General features: G+C 48.3%; 1 protein-coding gene across 2 annotated transcripts in view; it reads right to left on the reverse strand.

Annotated features, from left to right (window-relative positions):
• The window catches only part of SLC9A3R2 (SLC9A3 regulator 2), a 93,018-nt gene that overhangs the window by 6,933 nt on the left and 64,948 nt on the right, over positions 1-21,137 (reverse strand). For both annotated transcript variants that reach the window (XM_037911676.2, XM_037911675.2), the window contains exons 3-5: positions 9,658-9,837; positions 3,337-3,490; positions 678-721 (exon numbers count right to left, since the gene is read on the reverse strand). In XM_037911676.2, the coding sequence (XP_037767604.1) occupies positions 678-721; positions 3,337-3,490; positions 9,658-9,837 (378 nt within the window). The remainder of the gene's footprint in view (positions 1-677; positions 722-3,336; positions 3,491-9,657; positions 9,838-21,137) is intronic.

The following is a 21,137-nucleotide window of genomic DNA, read 5'->3' on the forward strand; positions in this document are numbered from 1 at the left end:
TGCCAAGTGGAGAATAACACCAAACACATGGCTGGCTGCAAAACAAAGACTGAAGGGGGGCGGGGGGGGGGACGACCTGTAAATTCAAGTGACAAAAAAACGCAAGTGTTTACTAGCAAATTATATAGACGCTCTCCTCCAGCACAGACCTGGTGGAGGCAGGGTCCAGTTACAATTCATCGTCGTCGATGGAGCTCCACCCACTTACCCCAGAGCAGAGTTTGCCCTGTGTCTCCACTCTCATTTAGCAACTACTCCTGTTCCCTGCATGTTGCAGGAGCAGGAAATTAAAGAGCAGAGAGGCCAGCCTTGAATTAAAAGCTGCAGAGGGAAGTAATCAAATTCAATATATGTTAATTAAGCTAAATAAGCCTCAGAACCCTCCCTGAGGCAGTGGTCATCCGAACTTTATAGCTGGGCAAACTGAGGCAGTCACCTTGCTCCAGATTACAAGGTGAGTCAGAGGCAAAGCTGGGATGAGAGCCCAGGAGTCCTGACTCCAGCTCCCCACTCTGATGACAAGGTCACATGTCGTCCCAAAACAAGGTGAATTGGGATGTTGACATTGCTCCTTGGACAGATTTGACTCTCAAAATAGCTAGATCTCTGCTAGGCTTTTTCCAGCAATCGGAGTCTATCTGATTAATAAGAATAGGATGCCAAGGACAGACACTCACCTGGGTTTGTGCAGACCCGTTAGAAATAGGCTGAGGAATTCCACCTACAGACCAAGCAAAGTAAAACCCTGGTAAATACATTTAACCCGAGACTGACGTGTCAGACAGAGCTTCCTCTAGCATACCCACCCTGGGAACTTACACGCCTTTCCCATTTCCAGGGTTAATGGAGTGGAGCACTCTCTGCCGGCCATATGAAGTGAGGCATGTACGTCCTCCTGGAGTCATAGTCAGACTGCACCCAGGCTGTTTATGAGCCCTACAAAAACCTATTCATTCCCTTGGGTTTCTCTTCTGTGACCCAGCTTCTTTTTAACCCCCCCCCCCCCGCCCCATTTCATTTGATTTCACCCCCCACCAAAAAAACAAAAAGTCACTTCATGGATCCTTTGGGGATGAAGTCGCTTCTTTTCTGAATCAAACACAACACAAAGCCATTTTTGCTAAAAAAAACAGACCGTCCTGGACTTAGAATACTTACATGCCCAAGCAATATTCTTTGCTGCAATTGTCACCTTGTCAATTTCACAATAAAATGAGTACCTGGGGGTGGGGGTGGGGGGGTGGAACCTGGTTTTGGAGTCATTTTGCATTTTTGTAACATCTTTCACTGCCCTCCAATTATCCTGCACTATTAACGAAGGGCAACAACTTGGATGAGTTGCCAGTCAACAATTTCGCATCCCTGTTAGGAAGGAAGCTTGGAACAGATGAGATGCAATCAATAGACAGTACAGAGGTGCCCATCACAGAACAGCCAGTATTAAATAGGTAAGCCTTCTGTGTCGGCTGTCAGTTTCTTGGGCAAGGACTGCGTTTTGTGTGTGGTTGTGCAGCACCCAGAACAACAAGACCGTGGTCCCAATGGGGACTTCTGGAGGCTATCGTAATAAATATTAATAATTAGGTGCACACAAAATCTAGTAAAGCAGGAGCTAACAGAGCTCAATGCCAATGTGCCAGGGGTAAATTCGGGGCAATTTCCAAACCATGAAAATCCAAAGGGGCCACTTCTAATAGCAAGGCGCTGCATCACCATGTCTGTCGTGACATCGTGCCAATGCCCAAAGTATTTCAGGACTGTCCTAAAGATCTACCAGTCCAAGCTTTCAGGATTCAGCCACTGGCACAGCCGAAAACAATAGCCCGGCAAAGTCTGCATGAGTAGTGACCCAGCGAAAGCCAGGGTGATTTCAAACAAGCATCCTAATTTGAGATCTAAAGGGTGGTACAAAAACCCAGATTGCATTGTTGGGTGTTTTTAAACTCAATCTGTCCCTATATTCGCAGCTATATGGGCCCGATTCCTAGTGATCATGAGATCTGCAAAGAAAAGGTGACAAAACAGTCGAGTGTTGCAGTCTGAGTTTTGATGCCGGGACACGCTGCTTGAAGAGGTCACTGAACATGATGCGTATCTCAGTAACTCTGGTTCCACCTCCTCAAGCAGCGAACAAGGGCTTCATTATCATTTGTGCCAACAGCAGAGTCCCTCTCGCATCATCTCCTGTTTGTTCCCATTTTGAATTCTGAGCATCTGACACCACTTTCCCCCGGGGTGGATCTTAGAATTGTTTGACCTGGTTTTTTGGACAGCTCTCTCCACTGAATACTTGAAAGGGCAAAGTGATTGCCTGAGCTAGAATTCAGTTTAGATAAGAAACAGCTGTGTTGAAAAACAGAGCTCCCCATTCAGCGAGCCAGCAAGGAGGGAAATATGTGTTTGGTGGAATGCAGAGATCTCTCCCAGCACGGGAGTCTGCAGCTCCACAGGTCAGATAGTAGACAGGCAGCTTTCTCTGCTAGTTCCCAACAGCAAGGATAATATTTATTGCACCAATTATCAGAGCTATTGCTGTCCTGTGAAATGTCTTCCTTCACGTACACATGGCACTTGCTCTGTGTGTCTGTACATATGCATACATGCACATGCTTCCTAAAGGCTACGAGAAGTTAAAGGATCTTTACATTTTTTCCTCTGGTGTCCAAATCCAGACATTTTAAGTAAGAGAAAATACACCCCAGGACAACAGTGGAATAACTTGCAGGCTCCGTTCTGAGTCCCCTTCCAGACTTCCTTGCCCCTCCCTCTTATATGGGACATGTTGTCTTTGGGACTTAGGAACTGTCATCAGTGGATCAGACCAATGGGTCATCTAGTTTGATAGCCTGCTTCTGACAATGCCAAATGCTTCAGAGGAAACTGAAAGAAACGCCTGAAATTGTGTAATAATAATCTGCTATTAGTAGAAGTTTCTTCCTAACCTCAGATAGTTAGTGCTCATCTTATGTCCTGAAGTATGAGGGTTGATGTCTCTTCAAAACATTTACCCTAGCTAGTTATACATGACATGCTTATTATTCATATCAATGTCTGATTCTCTTCTGAATCCTACATAAGATCTTGTGGCAGGGAGTTCCATGGGTTAATTATGAATTGTTTAAAAATATATAAATGTTTGGATTGCCTGGAAAGTATTGTTATTTCTATTTATAAAAACCTCATAGAGGCTCAGGTAACTAGCAGAAGTTAGTCAGCACCAGACTGACAGAGGAAGTCATTGGGACCTGTGGTTCTAAATCACTTTTGAAAGTCCGACCCCAAGCTCATAACTGTGGAGAGCAGGGTACAATCACCTGGGAGTAAGGAGGGTCTCACCTTTGATGTGCTCCTCCGTGGGGATTATCCCCAGTTTCTTGAAGTATTCATCTGTTTCGGGATCCACCACTAGGAGCTTGGCTTCATTCTCCTTAGACTTGATGTTTGACACAACCTCGGAGTGTTTCATGCCTTCCACATTTATCCCATTCACCTGCAAAGGGACAACAGGGGCGTGAATGCTTCTGGGTAGGTCACACACCGACGCAAAAAGCATCATCCTTAGGGCGCCAGCAACTTCAGAGGTTTATCTCCTAAGCACTGTTGGGGAGCAGCTTTTAGCTTACGTACCAGCCTCAGTGCAAAAGGCGAGCACCTCTTTGTAAAATGCGTGGTGCTGCACACGACCACATCAGGAACCTCACCTCACCAGCTGGAATGACTCCACACGTGCATTTTCCCAGCTAAATTAACAGCCTCAAAGGTAATTTTTTCCCCTAGGAATGATGCTGGTTCTCCAGTTCCTGGCCCTCAAATCCACAATTGGCTCCGCTAGCCCTCAACAAGAGGGGATGCTCCCCGCTTCTGGGTTTGAAGATAGGGGGACACAAGGGCTAAAGACTCTTCTTCCTTTCATGCTAGCCACCATGTCCTACCAAGCTCGTCGTAGGTTTTGCCTTGAACGCACAGGCAGGTTAGATAGAACTGTACCCAGAGAAGAGCTTGGTGAACTTTCATTCGGATGGCCACCGAAAGGTCCCTGCAAGAGCATCTTCCATTAGGTCCCATCAACTCCCAGGTCACCTCTGCCTTTTTCCCATGTCCTGAATGTGCATATTCCACTGGTCATGGGAGCAAGTGTCTCTGATACTGAACTCAAGTCTCCTACCAGCTGGGCAGCTTTCAAGGGGCTTTTAAAATTCTTCTACTTCTATCACTGGTGTCAGGGGGGACAAAGTCCATTAGGCCACACCTAATCTACCCCCACTGGCCATTGCAGTCCCCTCCAGCATACTCTCCAATGGTTTGCCTAGTGTGCTTCTAAAGGGCCTAAGCCCCCAATACTTCTCTCCTTGGAAGACTATATCACAGCCCAACTGATCCTACTAGTATCTTCCCCTTCCCAGTCCAAGCCACTGGCTGGTCCTTTCTCTCCACAAGACCAGGTCTCCACAGCTGGGATGGCTGCAGTCAGGTCTTTACTGCAGGTCTCCCACTCATGAGCCAATGCCACGTGGCCATCTTTAAAAAATGTGGCAAAACCCTCACACTGGAGAAAAGGATTGCCTACTTGCTCGCATGTCTGCCCTGGCTAAACAGAGTGTGCATCTCTCTCCGAATACTGGATGCAGTGATTAATTGCTGCCCTTTGTTGGATGCTAATTGGTGCCTGTAAAGGACGGAGATAATTATTCTCTTCATTATTCCATGCAACACAGGAGGAACAATTGTAACCGCGAACCATTATTCCTGGTGTTGAGTGAGTACACTCTGCGTCCTGAGTGACAAGATCTGGGTGCTGCCGAGCCACTCTTTGTTTCTAGATACAGCCGCCTCCATTGGGTCCGCTCCGTGAACCACTTTGAGCACTAATTGTTTAATCGCATTCTTTCCATTTGGTTACAAAACCTCAAACCGCCAATTCCTCATCAGATTTGCGCTTTGCAGCTTAAAAAGAAGGCTCAGTAGATTTCAAACCAGATGCGTTGATTTAGTCCTAACAGCAGCACAACAGATCGAGTCGATCATCTGGCTGGAAACGTGTACTCCAACGACAGTTGGCAATGAAATTATCCAGCCCGCTAAAAACATCTAGCTACTCTAATATCACAACGAGCGTTGAGTGAGCTAAAGCGCTCAGAGATATCGTTCACTGCAAAAAGGTCATTAGCTCCTGTGACGGTGTTTCTGTTTAAAGGCCTGGATAATTTTATAATCAATTATATCTTTATTACGCATGTAGGACAGGATAACTTAAATGTCATGTTTCAGGGCATCGGCTGCTTCCTTTCTGACCCACTGAATCACTTTTTCAGCCCCACACCATCACAGCACTGCAGTTTACTCTCCTGCAGTGCCTTTCATGCAAGGATTTCAAAGCACTTTACAAATATTAACATATTTTGTCTTCTACCCCCCACCTAATGCAGGCCAGTATTACCTTCCCCCAGCTCTAGACAGGAAACTGAAGCAAAGAGTTGCGAAGCGACTTGCCCAGCATTATACACCAAGTCAGTAGCAGAGCCTGGAGTGGACCCCAGGAGACCTGAGCAAGATCTAACTCCAGATTCACTCCTGGGAGGCTAAGTACCTTTGAGTGGGGTTTCACCTTACCCTAAACATTCAGGTATTGGTGACTGCAAGAATCAGGATACCAGACTAGACAGGTCATGATATATATGGCTGGGTAAAACTTGTTTTCCCCGAAAGGCCCAGTTATATTGCCACATGGACACCCGAACTCTTGGTGCATCACCATTTAGCATCACACCATGAGGGGACCCTGTCTGGCGAACGGGTGGAGACCCCACTTAGGGGCTGGGGAGAGAGAGAAACACCTAGAAAACAACAGGGGTCTAGTTAGTTCCACAAATCTAGAGATAGGGGCCGGCTGGGAAGCTCAACCTTATCCCTACATTTGGGAGGGTTTGGCTCAGAGGGGTGAATTCAGGGCCCATCTCTACTAAACCAGTGCCAGTGTCCTGGCCCACTGGTACCAGGGCCAGCCACAGCTGCAGCTAACACTAAGACACACCTAGGCTCTCTGCCTCCTCTCCATACCCTAGCAAGGGGGGCTACCTTCTCCCCCGTAACTCTTGCCGCAGAAGCTAAGCAGCTTGCCCTTCTGTGAATTCAGATCTCCGGGCACGGCTGGCATGTGGGCCCAAGGGTGGCTAAGGCTGGGAATGGGAGCATCTTGGATCGCCCAGGGCTCGGATCAGGGAGCTCCTGGCTTTATTAACCCTGGCTACCCCTGTGAGGCTTTGGTGAGATTTTTCAGTTCACATCAGTTACTGCCTGGCACTAGGGTGACCAGATGTCCCACTTTTATAGGGACAGTCCCAATTTTTGGGTCTTTTTCTTATACAGGCTCCTATTGCCTCCCACCCTCTGTCCTGATTTTTCACACTTGCTGTCTGGTCACCCTACCTGGCGCTCACCCCCGATTAAACAAACGTCTGGGCCAGCTAAGAGATTCCCGGATTCCCGTGGAGCGGGGAGGCTGATGTGGAGGTGTGGTTTGAAACCCAGCTCCCTGCAGGCTCTGCCTTCCCAGGCAGGAGGCAGCTCTTTACCCACAATCCCTCGCTCGCCAGTAAAACGCCTCAGCACAGGGGAGCTGTTTAGCATCAAATATTTATTTAAGCCCAAAGAGCCAGTGCATGGATCAGGTTTCTGGAGGCTCCAGGTCACCTCTTGCCTCGTTGTGCGCGTCGGGGGCTGTGCCAGGGACGGATAATAAATAATAAAATGCCACGCAGTGACATAATGCTCGGCCATAAAGTGCCCCTCCACTAGTGCTCCCCCTCCCAGACATATGCACGGCTTTATGCATTAAACATTCAGGTGCCAGGAGAGTGAGTGCTCAGCCCTTGACGAACAGCTGGTGTCAGGGCAAGATGCAGGCAGGGTTCACTGCAACCAGGCATTCGTGTTCAAGCGGTATTTAGAGCACGACTGTCTCTCTCCAAAAATCAAGATAATCTGAGACACTCACACACCCCAGCACCAATTAATACATTCCTTTCATGGAGACAGACTGCAGGCAGGCCCCAATTCAGCAAAGCCAGTCAGCACGTGCCTAATGAAGTGCACAAGTAGTCCCCATTGAGATCGATGGGATTATGAATGGTGTTAAAGCCAGGCAAAGTGCTTTGCTGTATCTCAATGCACACTCCTCCCCACTCACCCTGCTGGGCCTTTGGAACACACTTCCACTGTTGGTAAGTAATAGTCTGAGTTTGCTAACCTTCAGAGCATGCTGCAAGACCCATCTTTGACCCCTAGCCTGGAAGGTGGTTGCTAGGGCTGAGTAGTGGTGGTGTGGGATCCCAGGGGAAGGGTTTAAACTACCTCTTTGGGACAGAGACTAGAGTTTACTGCAGGTTTGTACAGCACCAAGCCATGGGGCTCTGACTTGGATGGTCTCTAGGTGCTACCATGATATAAATTTTAAATAATGACAAAATAAGTTGTTGCTGGAGAATTTGATCTTGGATTAATGGACAGCTCTGTTTATTTATTAGTGTAATTTTAAAATATTGTCAAGAGCATGCAGAGCTTTTAATGGTCATTCTTATAGAGTAGTAAAAATTACATGAATTAAGTTAAAGCAATTACATCTAAGGGAAGGTGGTTCTGTCATTTTAAATATTTCTGTTGTTCACAATTAAGTGAAGAGCAAATTCCTTTAAAGGATGATTTTTGTACTAACCCACCACAATCCACAATTTCATGTTTTAAAGTCTATTTGCATAGTTTGTTACTACAGTTTTAACTGGTTACATTAGGCTTCATTTCCTGTCCTAAACTGTGGTGTGGTAGCAATGTTGTGTGCTGTTAAACAGCTGCCATACACCACTCCAGAGGTGGCTTCATTTTAGTGACAGGTAAAGCGATTGCTACTCATAGGTCAAAAATTCTCCTATATTTCTGGCACGGCTTCTCTAGCTACATTTGGCTGATGCCACTTCACTCAGGTCAGTGGAAGCTACTGCCTGGAACCTGCAAGAGACCCCTAATGCAAAGCAGAGAGAATTCTGTCCATCATCTGCAAAATGCGCTGGGTCTTCTGGGGATGGAAGAGGCTGTGTAAGATGTTATCTAAAAGGATCACAGGCGCATCATGGGGCAGCCCAGCGGCTGACATTGCAGAAGAAGCAGCAAATGTCCTGAGCTTCGCTCCACATTACTCCGGTGTCTGGCAGGGAAATGCTACCAAAGATTGGGCTTGTTTCCTGCTGATGTCTGGGCTCAAGCCAAATCCCTGGATCCAGACACACACTTCCCTCAAACTAGGGAAGTTTAGATCTGGACTTTACAGCTCATCCCCAATCTCTGTGTAAAAGGGGCACTCAAGTTTGGAGATCCCAAAGCGGGTTAGTGCCCAAAAGGCACAGCTGAGAAAAGCACAGAGGCTGGATGAAGAAAGCCCTGTGGCAGCAGCTGGCTCTCTGAAGGCCACTTAAAGCATTCCACTCCTCACCAATGGGCAGAAGAGGCAAAGAGTCCTGTGGCACCTTATAGACTAACAGACATATTGGAGCATAAGCTTTCGTGGGTGAATATGCAACAGATGCAACAGAAGAAGTGCAAGAAGATGCATCTGACGAAGTGGGTATTCACAACCGAAAGCTTATGCTCCAATACGGCTGTTAGTCTATAAGGTGCCACAGGACTCTTTGCCAGTTTTACAGATCCAGACTAACACGGCTACCCCTCTGATACAATGGGCAGAAGGCGGCTCTAGCTAACCAGGGCAACTAGCACTGTTCTTTAGAATTCAGACCAGTGATTAAGACTGGCTGCATTTAATCAACTGCAGAGCTTAATCCAGGGAAGCGAGACTGATTCCCTCCAAGGAGATGGAGCAGCCAGACAGCTGCACTGGCTGAAAGAGTGAAGCATCATTGTAGGATTGCAAAACCACTCTCTGCAGTGGCACCTACAACAGCCAGCCAGCTGCTGCTGGATGCTTGAAAGGAGAAATTCATTGTCCCAGAGAGACGCCTTCACTTTCTCTGCCATGGGAAGGTTTGCTGGGGTTTTGTAACACAGAAGAGGAAGTGGAATGATGGCCTTCTGGGTCAGTCACTGGACTAAGCCTCAAGAGATCCGAGGTCAGTTCCCAGCTCTGCTACAGACTCCATGTGACACACTGGGCAAGCCACTTACCTTCTCTGTGGTCCCCATCTGTACAATAGGGGAACCACTGATCTGCCTCGGAGGATTAATTCACTGCTGTAGGCACTGTGCTCTGAGATCCCCACGTGGGAGGCCCTAGGAAGGGCAGCATGTTAATGGTGGTTACGGTTCATAAACAACTGGAAGCTGATTAGTTCCTTTCCTGCCAACCTGCCTCTTTGGCAAAGTGCACCAGGCAGCATTCACAAAGCAGGAGCCCAGGAATCTTTCCCGTGAGCCCACTGAAGCCCTGCTCACTGCTCTCAACCCAACACGACCTCAAAGGTGTTCAAGCCCCTGGCTTCCATTGAGATCAAAGGGAATTCAGCCCCCAAATACCTTTGAAGATCCGGACCTCAGCACCATTTGCTTGGGTTGTGATGACCAACCTCTTTGGGAGAGAACAAGGATTCCCTCCCTGCAACGTTCCTTCCAGCCCACCACCCGTCTGCCTGCCAGGAGGCGTCAAGCCCCTACCTCGACAAGCTTGTCCTGGGGTCGGAGGCCCGCTTTAGAGGCCGGTGAATCGGGATCTACCGAGCGGATGAACTGCCCAGGTTTGGACTTTTCACTGTGGAGATTGAACCCGTAGCCACTGGGGCCTTTCTTAAGGTGACAGAGACGCGGACGCAGCTCCTGTGTTGGTCCATTGACATCCTGGTGAAAGAGAATAAAAGACACAGCGTTATATTTGCTGCTTTTTTTAAAAAAAAAAGCAGATGTAACAATTAGAAACAAAACCAACAAAGAAGCGGCCTATCTGAGATATTGACCCCCTCCTCTCCCAGCTACACAGGGACACGTTAACATATGTATTTCCTCTAATTGAGTCTATTTTAAAAAGCCAATTGTCCGACTCCATTCTGATACAAGAAAGAAAAATGCATTTCCTGAATCACAAACTGTTCAAATAAAATACACCCATTAATTTGGACTCTCCCCTCTAAACACAGGAGTCTGACGCTCCCGTCCCAGCAGAAAAGGAAACAGAGAAACAAGAGCCTGTTTGAAGAACACAGGATTTAGGAGACAATGCATTAACCTTACTTATTAATTTAAGGGAGGATAGTGCCCTTGATCCTGCTGACGTCAGCAGCCCCTGCACATGGCTATAATAATATCTTCCCTTTACCGAGCTCCTTTCACTCGCAAGGATCCTGAAGAACCTAACAGCCAGTCACATGCTGTCTCATAGGATCACTCTCCCCCTCACTGGGATGCGCCATGGAGACTGCACAGGAATTCTGTGCAATGGGTTCGGCGTCTGGCCAAGGAATAATTGCCCTTTATACAATGAAGACTGCAGGCAGAACTTAGGGAGGTAGAATGGCATTGTCCATACTGCAATTCGACCAGCACATTCACTCTTGCAAAAAGTGCCCTAAGTTGTCAGGACATGTGGATAAAGGGCATGCTATGGACCTTAATGGGGCCCCTGATATGGTCCATACATTTCTGGGATGGTCTTGGAAAAAGACATGGAGAACTTACTGGTGTTGCTTTGTAGGGATTTTTGCGAGTCTCTTCTTATTGGGTCATGATTAAGAAACTGAACAAGACCTTCCAAAAGAGCGAGGTCTGCGTGCAATGAAACCGGACGACGGCGATGACATTGAACGTGCCGCCCTTGCGTCTGGCACTGCGGAAACCTGTCTGCTGATAGAAGCATGTGCAGAACCCTGGACAGGGAGGAACGCCAACTAGCTTCTGTGAGGACTAAGAGGAAGGAAGTCTTGGGGCTAACGCACAGAGGGCCTGGACTTTATTCCTGGCTTTGCAGCCTCAGACCCAACACTTACCCACACCAAGCCTCAGTTTCTCCATCGATAAGAGGCAGATTATATTTCCTTAGCTCAGAGGAGTTGTGGAGCTTCACTTATTAACACGTGTAAACATTTAGAGATCCTTGGTTTTGGCAGAGGGGGAGAGACACCAGACTATTATTGCCCAGTCACTTTCGCGTCCGGTACAACTAATGTGTCCAGACACCTGTAGTGTGATCTTTTAGGAGTAAAGCAACCTATGCTCAGATAAAGAGAGAGAGAGGGGTCTGGGTACCATGGCTTGAATTACTGCACAAAGGGGCTTTCTGAACCCCTCTGTCCAGCCTTCAGGAGACACTGTGGTTTTCCCCGACTCTAGCCATGTCTCCCACAAGAACATGGAGGAAAACGGTTTTCCACAAATGATAAAGGACTAGGGAGGTGCTGACTCAGTGCTGGCGATGTGTCTGCCAGGCCGAGGAGAGTCACTGCAGCTCCCATGGTCCCGGCGACCCACTCCATGAAACCAGGCCCCCTTGGCTTCCAGCAGGGCTGAATTCCGGCCCCAGCCCATCTCAACCTGCCAGGGGCCCATGTATGTTGGCTCGCCTGCTGAGTCTGGGCCTGTGAAGTCCATGCTAAAAGCGAGAGAAGCCTGAGTCTGTGGAGGAGCGGGGGGTGAATGTGGGGCTAGGCCGAGGGCCAGCTGAGACATGTCACTGCCCTTGTTAGCAATCGGTGGAGCTGGCTCGTCTCGTCCTTGGCAGGGCTGAGCATGCTCTGGAGCCCTTGACTCGTCTCCTCTGATGAGATGGAAATCAGAGCGTGCGACTCCCATGAAACGGCCCATGAACCTGGTGCAGAGCCACACGCAGCTGCGGTAAGAAGCATGGGGCCCGCCCCTAGCTTCCTCACACAGTGGCCATGGTCAAAGGGGTAACAGCCCCACCACTCTGCCTGCAGCGTGACTCCCACCACTGATCAGCCAGCCCTTTCCCCCAGCCGCTAGGCAGAGGCTTAGGGAACGACTGGGCATAGATGGGGACGTCGCTCATCATGGCAGCTCCCTATCTGCTGCCCCCTCAGTCGGCGAGAAGCAAAGCATTTGGGGTTGAACAGCAAACCCCCTCCCATCCCCCCACCCCCCAAAAAAAACTCATTAGGAAGGTTCTGAAGGGTCTCCCATCTCTTGCTAATTTTTGCAGCTGTTTCCATGCCCCTCGCTCGCTGCAAAGCCTGTTCCTGCAGCATCGCTAGACTGGCTGGGATCAGGAAGCTCCTGAAAAAGCCCATCCTCACCCATACTTTCCGGCCAGCTGGGCAGATCCACGAGGGATGCAGAGCTTGGAGAAATGTCTAAACGCTGGGTGCTGTATCCCAGCCCACCTGCCGCGTCGGGACACACGTGTGGGGATGGTGGAGCTTATTTATTCAGGGGAGGAACTCAAGCACAGGACGGCACATCAGGACTCCTGGGGTCTCTTCCCAGTTCTGCCATTGACTCACAGTCAAGCCATCTGCCAGGCAGGCTTGGATGGAAAGGACTGTTCTAACCAACAGCAGACAGTGTTAGCGGTCACTGTAATGGTTTCTACTTGCCACCAACATCAGCGAGTCCATGACATTTTCACCAGCTATTTTTCACTGCGCTTAGTCTGGACTGACCACGGAGCGCTGCTCACCCGCTGTTCTACCCTCTATCCTAGGGACTGGGTTTCTTCTGTTTATTTTGGTGTAATTTCAGGTGAGCCTGTCTCGCCAGTACAGCTCGAAGAAACATGTCGGTTTGTCCCCTGGGGTCCCATGAAGCGATTATAAGGCCGTGGAATGTAAACGCTGACTATATAAAAGCTTGCTGTAGGCAACAGATTAAAATGTCAGGAGCACACGGTATGTTTAGCACTTTCCCTCATTCACGTGAGCCCTGAAAGAAATTGCTTTATTGCAATAACTGGGCTCACGTGGCTCTGCTCAGAAACGATTCAAAACCAGCAGGGGGGGGCAGGAAATATTGGGGTTTCGCAGGGTCTGCAAAACCAGTGACTGTTCTCTTTCATTCATTAGCAATAGAGCGGTGGTGTATATAGATTAGAGCTGCTCCAAAAATTGCAGAAGTTTCCTGTGGATGATTTTTGATTTTTCATTGAAAACAAAAAAAACAAAAGATTTTTTTTGCTAATAATTTTTTAGTTTTCCTTAAAAAAAATTTTTTTTAAATCCAGCTTTGGTAAAGTATTGTGAGTTTTGTTTCTTTATGAAAAATCAAAGTTTCAACCCAAATGGAAATTTTCTGTGGAAATTTTTTGTTTTAGTCAAAAAGCTGTTTTTCGGAGGAAAAACGCAATGAAGATCTAATTTGGAGATTTAGAAACCAACTGAGCTTCCCTGTTGAGACGAGCAGGTGCGGTCAAATTCATCCCCATCTCTCTGGCCCATTCAATGCCTGGCACTCCTGCGGGGCTGCCCAGAAGCGGAGATCCACTAGTACCCGGGGTGCTCAAACAATGTGTACTGTGTGGATGCTGAGAGCCATTGAATCAAACTGTAAACCCTGGATATGATGGAAACCTCGTCAAGCCAGGGGGTGCAGCAGCCCCCCCCCTTAGTTCCAGCACCTATGCGAGTACCAACTACAATGCGGACAATCAGTCTGTAAGGAGCTGGACTAAAGCCACTAATTTTTTTCACGCAGGTCACCAACCTTGGTCTGAAGTTACCCAGCAGCCTAGCATGCCATTCCAAATCCCCCAAGCGACCCGTTCCCCAACAACAGACGGCTTTGTCTTTAGTGCCGGTATTGGATTGTGATCTGCACACACAAGGGGACAGCCTCCTTTCGAACGATGATATTTAGCTGCAGTCAGAAGGCGAGCCGGAGATTCAAGCACCTTTGCCTCATCTCTGCATGAATTACTTTGCAGTCCTTGGTATTGACGCCCGATAGCACAGCACAAGCAGCAGATTAACTGTCGGCAAAACAACGCCGGTGCTGGGTAGAAAGCTGCGGACTGCCCAGGGTAGGGTGCAATTCTGGGGGCAAGCACTAGGCATAGACACAGTCTTCTATGTTGAGGTCTTTACATGGGTCCCCAGGGGTGCATAGGTCTTGTGCTGGCCCTCTGTACAGGAGTGAACTGAGCCGATGCCCTGCAGATTACACTAGCGTCATTACGGTGTTTGGATCATTATAAAATAAACATATTGTTTTTAATATTGGCTGCTTCCTGTGCAACACTACAGATACCTTCCGGAACCCACCCTTCAGATCTAAGCACTTTCCAACCACTAGCAGTGTGTCCTAAAGCAGAACTCAGGAGACCTGCTTTCTATTCCCACCTCTGCCACTGGCCTGCTGGGTGACCTTGGGCACACCACTTTAGCACTCTGTGCCTCAGTTTCCCCAATATGTATCATGACAACGACCTCCCTTTGTAAAGCACTTTGAGACCTATGGATGAAAAGTGCTCGATGAACGCTCCCCATTATTATTAGCTGATTCAGTCTGACAATTCCCCCCAGAGGTAGCTAAGCATTATCGCCATTTGCAGGTAAGGAAAATGACCCTAGGTAAACCCAGTTGCTACACAATTTAAGCACGAGGACAGCTACAGGAACATTAGAGCTGCTGACACCCCTTTTTTTTTTCCCCCCACAATTAACATTTTTCCACAAAAAGGGCATCTTCTGTCCAAAAATAGTATTGTGTTGGGGAAAGTTTTCAATCAGCTCTGAACTGATTAAGTATCAGTCAGAGATGGAATATGACCCCCAGGAGCTCATTAAGATGTTGTACAAAAGAATAAAAGGTTTCAGAGTAACAGCCGTGTTAGTCTGTATTCGCAAAAAGAAAAGAAGGACTTGTGGCACCTTAGAGACTAACCAATTTATTTGAGCATACGCTTTCGTGAGCTACAGCTCACTTCATCAGATGGTCCCCACATCAATGACAAGGGATGGCTGTAGTGGAGGTGGATAGTTGTTACTCATGGGACTGCTTGAAAGGAAAGGGGAAATAACAGAACACCTTTACCTAAAGCAGTTTGTTGCTTCACAGCCAAACCAGACCGGGGAGGTCGGGGTGTAACAAGAAGCCTTTGCTTGTGTCTAGGGATGGACTCAAACGGAAGGTCAACCCCTGGTCACTCCTGTTTGCTAGCAGCCCCTTAGCACCCGATGTAAACCAGAGGGTGAAGCCGTATTTTCCTCCCTGGCTTGCATTGTCACCGCTGTCCCTTATCTGAGAGATAAGGGCCGCTCCCCAAGCGATCAGAAGCCAGAATCCCTCCCTGCTCCCATCCTGTCAGGCTTATGTGAAATTAAACGCACCATAAATGTCTTCAGTCGCCTTTTCCCCTAACCTCTTAATCACATCAGAAATATCTCCAGATACAGGCAGTGGAGTAAGAGGCAGCAAAACGCTGCCAAAACTCCCCACAGAGGCATGGGGGACCAGTACCGCAGCTGCCCTCCCTGCACCGAGAACGAAGCAGCCGCGTGCTGGCGATGACAGGGGAGTGATAATTCCATTTGCCAGATGATCTACAGCCTATGCCTCGATAGCAGCTCGCCTTGCGCTCCACGCTGGATGTCTGCAGAGCGCGGCAAGGCTAGCGTCAAGGGCAACTTCAGGGCAGAGCCATCGCAGATTAGTACGCTCAGTAGATTGTTTTTCAGACTAAAAAATGACGACATCAGAGCGGAGGAGAATTCCATGCTTACGGCGGGTCACTTTGTTCCACGGCACTTTCAAACTGCACAAAGTAAAAATAATTGCTGCAAATTGAGGGAGCATGTAAAAGGGTCAATATCAAGATAAAAGTCCTTTTAAGGGCAGCGCTATCGCCTGGAGCAGCCAGCACAGAGGGGGGAGCTAGAAAGTCAGGAGTTCTCTGCCACCACTTCACAATGTGCCCTGGGGCAATTCACCCCGCTCCTTTGCCGCAGTTTCTCCATCTGTTAAGCTAAAATAATTCTATAATTTATATTAGTAATCATGTAATCCAATTCGTTTTCTAGTTCTTCCACACTCCTGGACTCAGTGCTCCAGGGCTTGTAATGCTTCAGGGAAACACAGTTGACAAAGTGTTTTCAGCCACATTTATGAGCACACATTTCTGTTCACATTAGGGTTCGTGAAACCAATTCATTTTCACAGGAATCTAACATTTGGCCCAACCCTGTTTGGCTGGCTCAAGTTAATACAGCGCTCGTACAGATCTTGAATGGAGAATATGAAAGGCAGTGAAGAGACCAATCAATTTTCAAGTGTTCTCCCATTTCCCGGCTCCCTTGTCAAGACAATAATTACCTCTTGATAACACCCCCAGAGTTCGATGTCAGGAAAAACATCATGTAAACAATCCAATTACTCAAGAAGATTCTATAACGATAAAAGGCTACGCATCCTTTAGTGGAATGAGGAAGCTGTGAATTTACTAACCGGATTCTAACCTCTTCTCTGTTATCCTTTTAAAGAAGGGATTTTTCCCCCGGAAAATAATACGGGTCAGATCCAAAGCCCTCTGAAGTCAGTGGGACAGTGAGCTATTCTGAACAGGAACTGCTTTGTATGTGTTTACGTAGGGCCTATCACAATGCATCTGGGGTCTCCAGGCCCCACCAAAATACAAATAAATACTAATACTCACATGCTTAGGTGCTTTGCTGAATCAGGGCTTAACTTTGCACAATCATTTTTGTGAAAGAACAGCTGCATATCACCACTTCTTAAGATGTTTGTGTTTGCCTGTCTTTTAGTTTTTGGACCTGAACATCAAGCAAAGAATGCTTCTTAGAGCTGGGTGACATTTTTTGACCAAAACTTTTTTCAGCAAAAGAAATTCAGATTCCACAACACCAAAACATTTTGCAAATTCATGTTGATTTTGAGGAATTGTTTTGGCTGGAAAAAACCTTTAACAGTTCTGAAAAAACTTGAAACGTTTCAATTAATGTTTTTATTTTAAACAACTTTTCATTTCCAAATTTCCTTTAATTTTATTTAAAACATTAAGAGTGCTTGAAATTGAAACAATATGTTTTGTTTCAGGTCAAACAAAAAAAAACACACACAACACTGATCTAACTTTGTGATGTCCCCCCAAAAAATCTAAAAGTTGTGTTTTCCGTTTGACTCAAAATGAATTTTTTTCTGATTTTTCAGAATTGCTAATGACCCGAAAAATCCATTATTCATATAGCTCTGCTCCACTGTGATACATCAGAGCAAGACAATGGGAAGTGGCAGGTGACTATAACCCATTCTGCTTTAGAAATATGTCTTAGAGAGGCCAAATTAGTAAGGCGGGTTTGAGAATTTTTTTAAAAAAGCTCTGAAATCCTAGAGTCCATTTTCATTAGAAATGCAAAAGGACAGTGTCTGTGAGATCTTGTTTGAACTGTATTCCTGACCCTGAATCTGGTGGTCACCATGACCCTGAGCAAGTACACACGGGTATACAAAATATTTTACTCCTATAAAGCACCAGGGAAGCCTTCCTGAATAATTTGTGAATGGGACCTAATCCGGCAGGATAACCTTACAGGGCCCTGTTTTTGTTCTCTGGAAAGACAACGTCACTGGTACCGTCCACTGGTGGGACAGCTTTAGTCAGGTATTGTGTTCAACCTCTGCTCTGTTTGCAGACCCTGCTTTAACACAAGTTATGCATGAAAAATTTAACAGACATTACATTTACATACCCGCACGTAAATGGGGAAGGACTGTGGACTGAAGACTAAACACGCTGGATTACTGGCTTTTATAAAGCAATAAACTGATGTTCATTCAAAACAATTTGTTACACACACACACACACACGTCTGGCATTCCTAACAATTGCCTGGGCAGTTAGAAATACAAACTGGATCAATTCATTTCATGCCCTATCCTTTAAGGCTGTATCTTTACTGAGCCTGAGGCTGCTGTGGGCAGGGAAGTGACATGACATGGCTTCATTTTTTTAAGCAGTAAGTTCCTTTTTCAGCTTTGAACTAGGCAAAACTCATAGAAATGAAGTTCCTGGCCTGTCTGACATCTAAAAACAAAACCCACCAAGCCCCCTGCCCACCAGAGAGGACTCCCAGATCCTCCTTTAAAGCACCCCATGAGTTTCGGCCTGGGGAACATGAGAAAGGTTCTGCAGCGGACGTGTTCAAGTCTCCCCCGAGAGGACAACGAAATGCTCCAGTCAATGCCCATTTGTTGTCTTTTAGCAACAGCCAGCCCCGGCTCTGGGCTTCGCACTGGGTCCTGACGGGGCTGGAACCAGTCCAGGGAATGCAGCCCAGGGACAGTCAGCTCTCTCCCCCTCTTCTCCGCAGCGCCAAGCTTGGCTTCCCAGAGATATCCCATGTGCTGCAGCTGGCTTAATTACCCTGCCCGGGCAAGCTGGAAAACAATGCGGCTGAAAACACAAAATAGCAAAAAACAAAGGACAATCCGTGGGCGGTTTGTTTTTTTTTTTAAACTGAGACGAAGCTGCCCTCAGCGGCAACTGGCTCCAACACTCACCCGGCTGCACTGCTGCGTCTCAGCTGGGCTTTTCACTTAGCTATTAGCCCTGGAAGAGCTGAGAATCTTTGCCCTAGACTCGCACAGCCAGATCCTGAGCAGGAGCTACACGGATGCAGACCAGCTGAGGAGCCGGCCCTGCCCCGACTGAGGCAAGCTGAGGATCTAGCCCAGAGTTGGTACTACTCACTGATTTGTAGTAGTGCTCACAACATGCTAGGCACTTTCCAAACATTGAAGGAGGACAGCCCAGGAGCCGGTGCTTAATTGGTGCCAGGGCTGAGTCCCGGCACCTCTGGGCTTGGCAGTCCATAGTCCCGGCACCTCTGGTCTTGCTGCATCACTTATGAATGTAAAACATTGCTCAGCCCCAGCACCTCCTTCGTTACAAATTAAGCACTGTCAGTAGCTTAAAGTCCATGGGCCAGTGAGTCCAAGGAACCATGCACACAAACTCCCCGCTCCTCTGAAGTCTAGACTGCGGATAACCCTAGGTGGGTGGGCAAAGGGTGCAGGGCCAGGAGAGGAAGCCCTCTCCTTGCTCGCTGGAACACCTTTGCCAATGGCACCGCCCGCTCGGATTCTGGGCTCCCGTCAAACCACTCAACACCAACAGTGGCATTTCAGCTCTTATGGGTTCTGTAAGGGACGGCGCTAAATGCCTCCAAAGGGGCCTGCGTGGTCCGCCCGGCCCCACCTGTTCTCGGCTAGGAGAGCAGGACCAGCACAAAGCATGGAGAGGGGGTAGGGAGCATGCTGCAGCGTGCGGGTGGGGGTGTTAGAGCTCCCGCTCCGACAGGCGACATCCGTCCCCCAGCAGAGGGCCTGCAGACCGTCTGCGTGTGCCATCTAAGCCCTATTTTGAAGGCGAGTGGGACGGAAGTGGGGCACTGTCATTTTACGTGAACTCCCAGGGGAATTCAGAACCAGGCTGCCAGGACACCTCTGGGCACAAATCCCACCACGGCCCTTTGCACAAGGCAGGTTCTAACCTCCTGCACCCAAATGCAGCCCTACTCCCATGTCTCAGTCCCTTCCCCTGTCTCTGGCACGGCTGGGAAACAATCTCCCTGCACCTACAGCTCTCTCACTGACAGGGCCACAGACCATGCAGGCTGCAGCATCTCTCCCGCAGCTGCTCGCGGTTCACAGGGGAGGTGAGCTCTGACTGCGTAGGAAAGCTAACTCTGGTTCCAGCACGCAAGTCACGGGCATATTAGATTGCTAGGGTGAAATGCAGCCCCACTGAAGTCAATGGGGTTTTGCCATGGACTTCAACGACAGGTGAGGATTTCACCCATAGATTTTTAAGGCCCGAAGGCACGAGGATCATCTGAGGCCTGGCCTCCAGAAAGAACAAGTGAATAAAAGGCTGACATTGCTGGAGGACCGGTCAGAAAGCAGCCAAGAGATCCCAGACTTGGCACAGAGTGAACGCGCGGTGAAACTCCACACGCTCCACAAAGGGCTTAAAAACCCGAGCGGCCGGCTGGTCAGCCGGACGGGGCCTGTTTGATTTTGTGGGCTGCAGAGACCAGCTGCAAGCTGGAGCTAAATATTTACAGTTTTATTTTAACCACTTTGAGAGGTTAAAATGAGGAGGCTGCAGCGGGGATCACAGAAGCTTCAGTAACTACCACTCGGCTACATGCATCGCAGCCCCCGTCTGCTCCCGGGGGCGCCGGGTTCCCGGCAGGCTGTGAAGGAGGGAGATTCACCTCCCAGACAGACACACACGCTGTTGTCTAGACTTGGGGTGACACTTTCACAAGCACCGAAATGGCTTAGGAGACTAAGTTCCATTTGCAAAAGTAACTCGGGTCCAAAACTGCCAAAGAGATTTAGGTACCTATATCCCTTTGAGGAGCTGGGCCTGAATGACTTACTGTGAGACTTAGGCTCCTACTTCATTAAGGCTCCTGACAGTTTCACCCTCGGTCTGCTTAAGAAAACTGACAAGTCTCTCCCTCCGATCACTTAGCCCAATTCCCCTCTGCGGTACTCCCGTTTTTCACGCTGGTGACTCAATCATTAGCACTTCTGACTTTGTGTAGGGGTGTGTGAAGTTCGCTCTACCACCGGGCTGCACTTGCTCGCATGAGGAAGGCTTGCAGAATCTGGCCTTCTGGGGCTTTGCCTGCACTGGGAATTCCTCCCCCTTGCAGCACCACTGGGGTGAACACCAGTAGGGCCGTAGCGTAGGCAAGGCTTCCGCAGCCGCTGAGATTTCTAATACCAAGATTTGGCCCTATTCTGAATGGGGCTAAGTGACGCAGCATTAAGAACCCCAACATCCATGCAGTCTTGGTTACAGTAGGGCTCCCATTGCTAGCGCCAGAGGAGAGGCGCCAGCGGTGCTCACAGTGGAGAATTTTTTGCTGTTGAGACCCAGTGTAGACACGGCTACTGAGAAGACGCTTCACTAGAGCCTGGTGTGACGCCACTGCCCTCTCCCACTCAGCTTTTGCTGCTCTACCGTGCTACGAAGCTTGAACCAATCCACGTCCTAGCTGTAGGAGTAACCTAAGTATCTAGCTTGGGTCCTGTGGATACATCAGCAGCCGAGGAGTCAAGAGATGTAGGCTCTAGACCCAGCTCTGCTATGGGCTCTCTGGGCATGTCACATTGCCTCTCTGCACTTCCACTTCCCTACCAGTAAAACAGAGATGAGGATACTCACC

The sequence above is a fragment of the Chelonia mydas genome, chromosome 10, assembly GCF_015237465.2.
Source record: "Chelonia mydas isolate rCheMyd1 chromosome 10, rCheMyd1.pri.v2, whole genome shotgun sequence".
Taxonomy (NCBI): Eukaryota; Metazoa; Chordata; order Testudines; family Cheloniidae; genus Chelonia; species Chelonia mydas.